General features: G+C 44.1%; 1 protein-coding gene across 4 annotated transcripts in view; it reads left to right on the plus strand.

Annotated features, from left to right (window-relative positions):
- TTC12 (tetratricopeptide repeat domain 12) overlaps positions 1-12,259 on the plus strand; it is a 282,909-nt gene that overhangs the window by 10,082 nt on the left and 260,568 nt on the right. For all 4 annotated transcript variants that reach the window (XM_069224366.1, XM_069224370.1, XM_069224367.1 and 1 more), the window contains exon 2: positions 7,022-7,118. In XM_069224366.1, the coding sequence (XP_069080467.1) occupies positions 7,061-7,118 (58 nt within the window). In that variant the 5' untranslated portion in view covers positions 7,022-7,060. The remainder of the gene's footprint in view (positions 1-7,021; positions 7,119-12,259) is intronic.

A 12,259-nucleotide genomic window follows, 5' to 3' on the forward strand; every position in this document is an offset into this window, starting at 1 on the left:
CCTCCAATTACCAAACACCTTTAGGAGGGCACCTTCAGTTACTTCTCCAAAATTGGCAACAAATTATAACAGCTCAATGAGTGTTGGATATTATCCAACATAGTTACTGTCTGGAGCTCATTTCCACACCTCCAAACATCCCACCTCGCTGTCACAAACTTTCACAGGTTCACATCACTATCCTCAAATAAGAAGTACAGTCTTTACTAGCAAAAAGGGCAATAGAACCAGTTCATATTCAGCATCAAGAAACCAGAGTGTATTCCCTTTACTTTCTCATACCCCAGAAAAATGGCTCTCTAAGACCCATCCTAGATCTCAGACCTTTAAACCATTACTTTATAGTATAATATTTTCATACGGTCACACTCCAAGATGTGCTCTCCTTGCTACAACAGGGTGACTTTCTATCAGCACTAAATCTAAAAGGCACCTATTTTCATATTCCTATACTCGAAGCACACCACAAGTGTCTCAGATTTGTCATATAAGGACAACACTACCAGTTCAAAGTGCTCCCATTCGAAGTCGCCACAGCACCATGAGTATTTACAAAATGCCTAGCTGTAGTAGCAGCTCACCTGCGTAGACAGAAAATTAATGTGTACCCATACCAAGACAACTGGATCATGAAAGCCAGCTCTCTGAAACAATGACTAACCCACATTCAAGCCACAATAGACTGGCTTCACCATTTAGGGTTCACAATCAATTTTCAAAAGTCTCATACCACCCCACTTCAGGTACAGTCTTACCTTGGGGTTATAGTCAATACAGAGCTAGGCATAGCTTAACCAAATACAGCAAGAATACAGAACGTTCAAACACAGCTTCTTCACTTTCACCCCAATCAACAAGTCACAGTGAAATCAATCATGAGTCTTCTAGGAATGATGGCCTTTTGAATTGCAATAGTGCTGCATTCACATCTTCACATGTGCCTGTTGCAGGAATGTCTATTATGCCAATGGTCTCAGGCACAGGGTCATTTACAAGATCTAGTGTTGGTAGACAACTGCACCTTTCGCTCTCTGCAATGGTAGAACAAAAACAACCTCTTGAAAGGGTAGCCATTTCTGGTCCGTGTTCCACAGGTCATTCTGACAACGGATGCTTCCCAAATGGGATGGCAAGCTCACCTCCAAGACTTCACAAATCAGAGTCTTTGGGATCATACTCACAGACACTTGCATATCAGCTTTCAAGAGTTGCTAGCTGTTTCTCTAGCACTCAAGGCCTTTGTGATACATCTAATCAACAAAACAGTCTTAACATTACTCACAGACATGACAACCATGTTTTATCTGCAGAAACGGGGGGGGGGTGTCACACTCACTATAGTTGTCTCGCCTTACACAGACAATTTGGCACAGGGCTATTCGCAACAACATTTACCTGTTAGCGGAACACCTCCCGCGGTCACACAACAATTTTGCCGACTTCCTCAGCTGGATGTGGCAACAAGTCCACGAGTGGGAGTTCCACCCCAGAGTCCCCCAACCATACTTCCAAAATTGGGGATTTCCCAGACATAGATCTATTTACAACAAAAGAAAACGCAAAATGCCCAAACTTCGCCTCCAGGTTCCCACACCCTCAATGCAAGGGCAATGTTCTATGGATGAACTGGTCATGGATATTTGCCTATGTTTTTCCACCTCTACCGCTCCTTCCGTATGTGGTTCGGAAGCTCAGGCAAACTTCTCTCACACTAAATCTAGTGGAAGACAGCAATATTTCGCCACTCTACTGGACCTATCGGTAGCGCCTCACAAGAAGCTTCCCCTCGACCCAGGCCTTATCACTGAGAACCAAGGTCAGATCAGGCACCGAAATCCTTAGGAGTTGAATCTTGCAATTTGGCTCCTGAAGTCACAGAATTCACGTATTTAAATCTACCTCAAGAATGTATGAACATGCTTAAACAGACACACAGATCAACCACTAGACCAACCACTTTAGGGCGTTACAGAGTTTTGAAAAAGAGTATGCAGCACTGTCTGACCTACGTTGGCTTGTTGGCATGCTCAAACATCCACATAATAGTGTTTAGTGAAAGTGTGTCTGCCTGTTATGCAAAAAAGTGGAGATGCTTTATTCACTATTGCACTTCTAAAAACTGGGATTCTTTCCAAGTGTTGGTACAAAATATAATTTGGTATTGCAAACCTGGCAAATGCCTCTATAAGAATACATTTAGCAGCCATAGCTGTTTATCCTCAAAACAGACAACATTCTTCTCTTTTTAAAATCCCTTTCATAAAGGCTTTTTTGTAAGGACTAAAAAGAGTGATCCCACCAAGATTACCTCCAGTACCTTCTTGGAATCTTAATATATACTCATTGGATTTATGGGACCATCTTTTGAACCACTACTTCAATCCCTCTGCAGTTTATTTCGTGGAAAGTAGCCTTCTTAGTTGCAATCATTCCCTGAGAGATGTAAGTGAGCTCCAGGAATTAACATTAAGAGAACCATTTTTCCAAATGCATAAAGATAAAGTGGTTCTTCACACTAACCAAAAATTTCTACCAACGATAGTATCTCAATTTTATCTTAATCAAACTATTGAGTTGCCATTTTTTTCTCACAGCCTGATTCAGTTGCTGAAAGAGCCCTACACGCCTTAGATGTGAAAAGAGACTTTTGTTCTATATTGATAGAACTAAAACATTCAGAAAGACAAAACAGCTTCTTGTTGCTTTTTCTCAACCATATAAAGGTAACCCTATTTTAAATCCAGCATAGCAAGGTGGATTGTTAAATGAATCCTAACTTGTTATGCAAAAGCTAAGAGGCATCTACTTATTACCCCTAGAGCGCATTCAGCACGTAAGAAAGGTGCAATCTATGGCATTTATAGGGAAGATACCTATAGCTGAAATCTGTAAGGCAGCTACATGGTCAACACCACACACTTTCACTAAACACTATTGTGTGGATGTTTAAGCATGCCAACAAGCCAATGTAGGTTAGACAGTGCTGCATACTCTTTTTCAAAACTCTGTAACACCCACAGGTTTGCCACCTCTTCTTGGGAGGCACTGCTTGACAGTCTGTGCACAGCATATGTATCTACAGCCACCCATGCCATCAAACACAACATGTTACTTACCCAGTAAGCATCTGTTTGTGGCATGTAGTGCTGTAGATTCACATGCACCCACCCGCCTCCCTGGACACCTGTATCAGTTACAGTCTTTTGGTATACATTCTAATGCATGGTTATTCCACTACACTTCAGACATCACTGTTTGCGGGAAAACAATCTGAAGATGGAGTTGAGGACCATGCGCATTGCCAGCAAGAGGAGGAGTCACTCTACCTTGTGACTCTATAGACCTTTTGAACAAAACAACTTGCAACCTTTCCAACACTAGATGGCGGAAGTATGCAGAGAAAGTGTATCTACAACCACACATGCCTTCAAACATCCTGCAACATCTGCCATAAGTGAAGTAAACAGATGCTTACTGGGTAAGTAACATTTTCCATTGTGGCGTCGTTGGGGTGTTATAGAAATTATGTCACAACCTACTGTGTATCACTCTTAGCAGATATTGTTGTGCATCATCTTGGATGGGTCTCATTGGTGCCAGTCTATTGGGACATCACAGTAGACAGATATTATTGATGTTGCAGCCTATCATGACATCAATGCAGACATAGGTGCTTTTGTTTAATAACACCACTTGTAAGGAAATGCCTCCTTGGCATGGTTACCCCCTGACTTTTCGCCTTTGCTGATGCTAAGTTTTGATTTGAAAGTGTGCTGAGGCCTGCTAACCAGGCCCCAGCACCAGTGTTCTTATTCCCTAACCTGTACTTTTGTTTCCACAATTGGCACACCCAGGCATCCAGGCATCCAGGTAAGCCCCTTGTAACTGGTACCCCTGGTACCAAGGGCCCTGATGCCAGGGAAGGTCTCTAAGGGCTGCAGCATATCTTATGCCACCCTGGGGATCCCTCACTCAGCACAGACACACTGCTTGCCAGCTTGTGTGTGCTAGTGGGGATAAAAAGACTGTCGACATGGCACTCCCCTAAGGGTGCCATGCCAACCTCACACTGCCTATGTAGTATAGATAAGTCACCCCTCTAGCAGGCCTTACAGCCCTAAGGCAGCGTGCACTTTACCATAGGTGAGGGCATAAGTGCATGAGCACTATGGGCCAGATGTACCAAAGGATTTTACCCATTCTGTGTCTATGGGAAAATGCTTTAGTACATATGGCCCTATGCCCCTACAGTGTCTAAGCAAAACCTTAGACATTGTAAGTGCAGGGTAGCCATAAGAGTATATGGTCTGGGAGTCTGTCTTGCACGAACTCCACAGCACCATAATGGCTACACTGAAAACTGTGAAGTTTGGTATCAAACTTCTCAGCACAATAAATGCACACTGATGCCAGTGTACATTTTATTGTAACATACACCCCAGAGGGCACCTTAGAGGTGCCCCCTGAAACCTTAACCGACTACCCGTGTAGGCTGACTGGTTGTAGAAGCCTGCCACACACCAGACATGTTGCCGGCCACATGGGGAGAGTGCCTTTGTGACTCTGTGGCTAGTAACAAAGCCTGTACTGGGTGGAGATGCTTATCACCTCCCTCTGCAGGAACTGTAACACCTGGCGGTGAGCCTCAAAGGCTCACCCCCTTTGTTACAGCACCCCAGGGCATTCCAGCTAGTGGAGTTGCCCGCCCCCTCTGGCCACGGCTCCACTTTTGGCGGCAAGGCCGGAGGAGATAATGAGAAAAACAAGGAGGAGTCACTGGCCAGTCAGGACAGCCCCTAAGGCATCCTGAGCTGAGGTGACTCTGACTTTTAGAAATCCTCCATCTTGCAGATGGAGGAGTCCCCCAATAGGGATAGGAATGTGCCCCCCTCCCCTCGGGAGGAGGCACAAAGAGGGTGTACCCATCCTCAGGGCTAGTAGCCATTGGCTACTAACCCCCCAGACCTAAACACACCCTTAAATTTAGTATTTAAGGGCTCCCCAGAACCTAGGAACTCAGATTCCTGCAACCTAAGAAGAAGAGGGTTGCCAAGCTGAAAAACCCTGCAGAGAAGACGGAGACACCAACTGCTTTGGCCCCAGCTCTACCGGCTTGTCTCCCCACTGCTAAAGACACTGCTCCAGCGACGCTCTCCCCAGGGAACAGCGACCTCTGAAGCCTCAGAGGACTGCCCTGCATCTGGAAGGACCAAGAACTCCAGAGGACAGCGGCTCTGTTCACCAAAGACTGCAACTTTGAAACAAAGAAGCAACTTTGAAACAGCTCGTGTTTCCCGCCGGAAGCGTGAGACTTGGCACTCTGCACCCGACGCCCCCGGCTCGACTTGTGGAGAACAAACACTTCAGGGAGGACTCCCCGGCGACTGCGAGACCGTGAGTAGCCAGAGTTGCCCCCCCCCGTGAGCCCCCACAGCGACGCCTGCAGAGGGAATCCCGTGGCTCCCCCTGACCGCGATTGCCTGCTTCTAAGAACCCGATGCCTGATGATAGGGACACTGCACCCGCAGCCCCCAGGACCTGAAGGATCCGAACTCCAGTGCAGGAGTGACCCCCATGTGGCCCTCTCCCTTGCCCAGGTGGTGGCTACCCCGAGGAGCCCCCCCCGCCTGCCTGCATCGCTGAAGAAACCCCTTGGTCTCCCATTGCTTTCTATTGAAAACCCGATGCTTGTTTGCACACTGCACCCGGCCGCCCCTGTGCCGCTGAGGGTGTACTTTCTGTGTGGACTTGTGTCCCCCCCGGTGCCCTACAAAACCCCCCTGGTCTGCCCTCCGAAGACGCAGGTACTTACCTGCTGGCAGACTGGAACCTGGGCACCCCCTTCTCCATTGAAGCCTATGCGTTTTGGGCACCACTTTGACCTCTGCACCTGACCGGCCCTGAGCTGCTGGTGTGGTAACTTTGGGGTTGCTCTGAACCCCCAACGGTGGGCTACCTTGGACCCAAACTTGAACCCCGTAGGTGGTTTACTTACCTGCAAAAACTAACAAACTCTAACTTCCCCCAGGAACTGTTGAAAATTTCACTAAGTGTCTAGTTTTAAAATAGCTATATGTGATTTATGTGAGAACTGTATATGCTATTTTGATAATTCAAAGTTCCTAAAGTACCTACCTGCAATACCTTTCATTTGAAGTATTACATGTAAATCTTGAACCTGTGGTTTCTGAAAATAAACTAAGAAAATATATTTTTCTATACAAAAACCTATTGGCCTGGAATTGTCTCTGAGTGTGTGTTCCTCATTTATTGCCTGTGTGTGTACAACAAATGCTTAACACTACTCCTTTGATAAGCCTACTGCTCGACCACACTACCACAAAATAGAGCATTAGAATTATCTCTTTTTGCCACTATCTTACCTCTAAGGGGAACCTTTGGACTCTGTGCATACTATTCCTTACTTTTAAATAGTGCCTACAGAGCCAACTTCCTACACCACTGTTGGCAGGTGATGCTGGTGGATATGTGTTATGGCATCATGGCATCACTGTGGACATCTAGAGTCACAATCTTTTGTGCCATCATGTTCTGCAGATGTTGATGTCATTTGTGTTGTGACATCACACTGGAAAAACGATGCACGCTCAAAGGAAAAATGCAAGGATTCTTTTGATGCATGCCATTTGGCGTACAAAATATTTTGATATTAAAAACGGAATTATTTATAAGAGATTTACTTGCAAATATCATGAAAGCCATGGGGTGGGAAAATTCCAGACAGAAAATAAGCTTTTCATTTAAGAGCATCAGTATTACAGGGACTAGCGAAAACATGTATGTGAAAGATGGGTGTCTCTCTTCACTCCATTTGTAATCTTATCATGTGTTTCTTCTCTTTTTGTTCCCCTTGAGATTCTCCTTCCTCTACATGTTTTTCATGGTATGGTGTGGCATATTCTTCACACACTATCAGAACTTTAAAATATGCATCAAGAATACGAAGCCCATTGTTTGGGAGGCAGCTAGTCTGATTTTGATTCTTGATTTACTTATTCAGGTAATCAAAGATCCATTTTCTGAGTGAGGTCACGTGGACATGGCTGCTGAGAAGGACAAGGACTTGGAGAAGTTTTTGAAGGATGTCGACGACATTAGTAAGTCCCTCTCAATACATTGTATTTGGGAAATACAATAATCTTGACAGGCCTTATGTCTGTGAAATGTACATTAGACTGGATAAGAAGGAGTCGCAGGTCAGGCAGCCTGGAACACATGTTGGAGTGATCATTTATTTTTAAGGTTTTCTGTAGTACTTTAGCTTGTTGATATCTGGCTGTTTTAGTGTGTATTTGTTTCTTCCAGTCTTTTGGGTGCACTGTAGAACCAATTGATTGATGCGACAAGTCCTTGCGCGTGGCATATTTGTCTTTTCGAGTTAGTGGCTCTCTGGTTTTCAGAGGTGTGTCAGATGAACTATATGGCTATGTTTGTTTGGGGATTTCTCTTTACCAATGTTCTTGGTTGTATCTGTTTCCACAACATCCAGTTTTTGGCTCATTCTCTAGTCTTTGAAATTAATGTTTGGATCCAGCATGGTTGAGCTTGCATCTTTTCTCTGCATGGTTGAGCTTGTGCCTTTTCTCCGCTTTTCTTCCTCCTCACATTCTTTTGATGGAGCCAAATGGAGGTCCCAAACCATAATATCAGCCTTCAAATGCTTTGTTTGCACTCAATGCTCTCCCTTCAAAAATTACCACATCAGATTACTATAAGGAAAAGTCAAGCTGTGATGGTGACTGTCGGCAAGATAAATGGCTTTCAACAAGCTGAATGTGACAAGGGTGTGTTGGAAGTGGTCCATTCTGCACCCCCAAACTTTTTGCCTTCCTCCTCCTCTTTTTCTGACCTCCTTTTTGTTGGCTTAAGGACTCTGAGCACTTAACCACTGCTAACCAGTGCTAAAGTACATATGCGCTCTCCCTACTCATGGTAACATTGGTGTATCCACAATTGGCATATTTAATTTACTTGTAAAGTGGTATACCATATACCCAGGGCCTGTAAATTAAATGCTACTAGTGGGCCTGTAGCACTGATTGTGTCACCCACTTAAGTAGCCCTGTAAACATATAGCAGGCCTGCCACTGCAGGACCTGGTTATGCAGTTTCACTGCCACTTCGACTTGGCGTTTAAATCCACCTGCCAATCCTTAAACCCCCCTTTTATTACATATAAGTCACCCCTAAAGTAGACCTTAGGTAGCCCATATGGCAAGGTGCTAATAAGGAAAAGCAGGACATGTATTTTTTAGTTTTACATGTCCTGGTAGTGAAAAACTCCCAAAGTCGTTTTTCACTACTGTGAGGCCTACTCCTCTCGGCTAGTATTAGGAATTCCTTAAAATACTTTAAAGCTGTAATTCCTGATCAGAAAGGAGTAGCTAAATCATGTTTCATGTCAATGCAATGGTAATGATAAATCCTCTTGTCTGGCAAAGTCAGATTTAACATTACTATTTTAGAAATGCCACTTTTAGCAAGTGGGCATTTCTCTGCTCTTACTGCTCCTTGTGCCTTGCAGCCTGTCCCTAATACACGTCTGAGCTAGGTGAAGGCTACACTTTGTGTATTCCCTCTAGACAGCCACAAACACAGGAAAGGTGGGTGTGACAAATGGCTCATCTGCATTCAACTGCATTGTGATGGGCCTTCCTGGGCTGGAAGGGTGGAGGGGAGCCCACACTTACACTTCAATAGGGAAGTGCCGGTCCCCACACAAAGGGTGATTACACCCTAAGGGTGGTCTAGAGTCAGGGCTAAGATGAAAGTGGGACCTGTGCACTTTAAGGAGTTGCTTTGAAGTCACCCCCACTTCAAAGTCACTTTTATGTATAAATACTGGGGCTCTGACCCTAGCAAAACACCACATTCCTGGACTTGGGAAAAACTCTGCTTTACAATAGACTGCTGTGCTGCAAAGATTGCCAGCCAGCTGCTTCTCTGCTTTTCTGTGCTGCCCTGTTGGCTGCTGATCACTGCCCTGATGAGGACAAGGACTGGGCCCATCCTTCTGAACCCAGAGTGACTTTAAGGGCTTGCTGGCTTGCCCCCTGTTCTTCTGCAGTCTCAGGGACATCAAAGACTGCCTGCAACTCTCCTGTTGCTACTGGACTTTGCCATCTGTGAGTCCTACCCTTGCCTAAGGTGCCCCTCCTGTCCTGGGCCTAAGAAGTGGGTTCTGCAGCTGATTTCTGCCAAAAACTGATGCATCGCTCCGAGTGCATGAGAAAGTCCTCTGCATCGCTCCTTTGACGCGACCAAACAGCTGCTCGACAACAGCAGATTCACAGCCTGTGTGGCTCAGCAGCGACACTCTGTGCGACTCGACCATGACACATCACATTCAACTCCTCAGTGTTTGCGCTAATGCTGGAGCCAACTGCGTGGAAAATAACTACACATCTACTCGACTTTGGGGATCAGCACCAATGTATCATGCCCTCAACGTCGACGCTTTGCTCCATCAAAGGTACTTTTGCAGCACACAATGCGTGGGTTCTATAGCTGGGTTACCCTCCATCACAATTGGCCTAGATTTTGTATTTGCACAGGTCCCTCGCCACCTCAAGTAATCTTTTGACCACTAGTGACTTTTAAGCACTATTTTAAATATTATATAAGAACATTTAAATATTCATATTGTGACTTCTACTGATTGGATTTTTGTCATTTTAGTCTTGTTTTACTCAGATAAATATTCTCTATTTTTCTAAACTGCTGTGGAGTTCTTTTTGTTGTGTTTTCATTGTGTTACTGTATGTGTGTATGTTGCATAAATACCTTATACATTGCCTTTTAAGTTAAGCCTGACAGATCTGTGTCCTTCTTTAGAGAGGGTGATCACAGGTTAATTTAAAGTGTGTATTTGTCTTACCTTGACTAGGATTGTGGTCACTACTTGGACAGTGTACATAACAATCCAGAGACCCAATTTCTAACATGGTGCAAATTAATTTGTTGGTGAACATGCAACATGAAAAACAACGGTTTAAATTTCTGAAATTATATTTTATTTATGGTGTCATGTTGCGCTACTATTCCCGGTGAAACTCAGAGAAATGGTAAGTTTTGGGGGCAACTTCTTTCCATTGCCAAAAAAAGTCGTTTTAGTGCGTTTTAAATCATTGTTGCATCTGTTTCATACAATCACACCTTCTAAGAGAGAACCGAAGGATTTGAAGCAGATGATGATGGTGCACACTCTTGTAAAAACATTCTGTAAAGAGGCGTGAAGTAATTTGGAGGGTGGTAATAGACCAATTTCATTGACGTGATATAGCTAGCAAGTCTAATAGACATTTAGCATCTCTCTGGACGTACGTTTCAAGCTGCACACTTTGACGGCCGAATTGTAGTCAGATCTAAGCCACTCATTTTGGTATTTTAATTTGCATATGTACTATGCAAAGTTTTCGCCGCAACCTCTAATAGATTGTTATGTGTTAAAAAAAAAGTGCAGGGGCTCAATGGTTTTTTATGGCAGGGTTGCATAAATACCAAGGGTCACTACTCTTGGTTCCATTTTATGCCTCTTTCTTCCACCACCCCGTACTCCTCCTCTCTTATCATCCGGCACTCGCAGGTTCCGTTTAATCCCCGCTTTCTCTCTTTGTCACTGTTTTCATATCTTTCTCTTCCTGCTCCTTTATTCTTTTTCTACTTTTCTCTCGGTTGCTCAAAGTCAAAGACTACGATGACAATTAAGCCCCCCTACCCCCCGCCAAAAATGAGTGCTTACGTGCAGATGCAAATCACTTTCAACCCCTGCCATGAATTAAACACATTTGCACAGCATACTATGCTTCCTTCATGGAATGGCCTTCATCAACACTCCATGAGCATTTTTAGCAGGATAGGCCAGAGGCATAAACTCAAATCGAAAAAGAGGCACAAGGATGATAATGACAAACCACAGGAACCGCATCCTTCTGTAACTGCCCAGCTGTAAACAAAAACATTTATAAGACAAACGCAGTAGCTTTTCTTATGAATCAATCTGTCTGTGCTTGTGCACTGGAGCACACTACCCACGAACAGATGCATCATGTTGCTAAATATTACAGATGTTAAGCATGGGGACTGTAGCTTGCTTTAAGGGCTATGGTGGCAAAATTATTTTGTTCAATTCTGGTATGTTTTTATATATTCCAACATTGATATCTAAATTTATGGCTGGATCTCTGCCCATGTCTTGCAGAAATGTTTGAATTGGAAAGTTTGTTTTATAAAAAGTTTTAAAAAACAATGACCTGCTATGACATTTTAACCTTTATTGCCAGGTTTTAACAGCTGTAGGTGTTTTGTCTAAGTAGAACAATTTCCAGCATTTGTGTAGCTTTGATGGCGTGTACATTTATGCACCAGCCTGTCTTCCTCCGAGTTGTCAGACCTGTCTGAAGAAGAACAATTTCCAGCATTTGTGTAGCTTTGATGGCGTGTACAGTCAGACCCTTGTACATTTATGCACCCGCCTGTCTTCCTCAAAGTTGTCAGACCAAGAACAACTGAAGGTGACTCACAAAATCTATACAGTGAATGGGTAATTCACCGAGTTCTCCAGGAGGCTGCCCCCGAACATATTCCCCTGTGTTGTGAGAGATAATAATTAACCAAGTACTTATGTTAACATAATGCACAGGCTCTGTGTACAGTCAGACGTGGATAGGCAACTGGCTCAATGATTGAAATAAAAGTGGCTCCCATTAGAGAACTACATATCCAAATCGCCAACAGTTTTCAACTTGTAAAGACACATTGTATGGGTGTTCTGCAAGGTGTGGACTACAGGCATTTGTGCTTGCTGCAGGCAAAGTTTGTGGTCATATTTGGGAAACCAAGAGTAAAAAACTGCCAATCGGATTATGAAACAGACCCAAAGAGCAACTAAAAATTGGCTGACACACTTACCTATCAGACTAGCCCTTATGGCACTGCCAAGTTGCTGTATTTACCAGCCTGCCCCTAGGGAGTTAGTGTAAAGATGAAACTGATTTCCATAGTGCCTCGAGCCTTCATTTCTCCTTTTATTGGCCATCTACAACCTTGTAACCTTCTCCGAAAATGCCATTGTCCTTCTGGTCTTGTCTGTTTGTTTCACCTGTTGGTGTTTATTGTGTAGAGGTCAGCTCTATCACCCCCCTGCAATGTCTCTAACTTACTTTGGGTTCCACTGGCAGGCAGTTGTGGCTAAGCACTGTCCCACCATGCATCTTCCTGTACCTCTTATTCCTCAGCT

This window comes from Pleurodeles waltl, chromosome 3_1, assembly GCF_031143425.1.
Source record: "Pleurodeles waltl isolate 20211129_DDA chromosome 3_1, aPleWal1.hap1.20221129, whole genome shotgun sequence".
NCBI lineage: Eukaryota > Metazoa > Chordata > Amphibia > Caudata > Salamandridae > Pleurodeles > Pleurodeles waltl.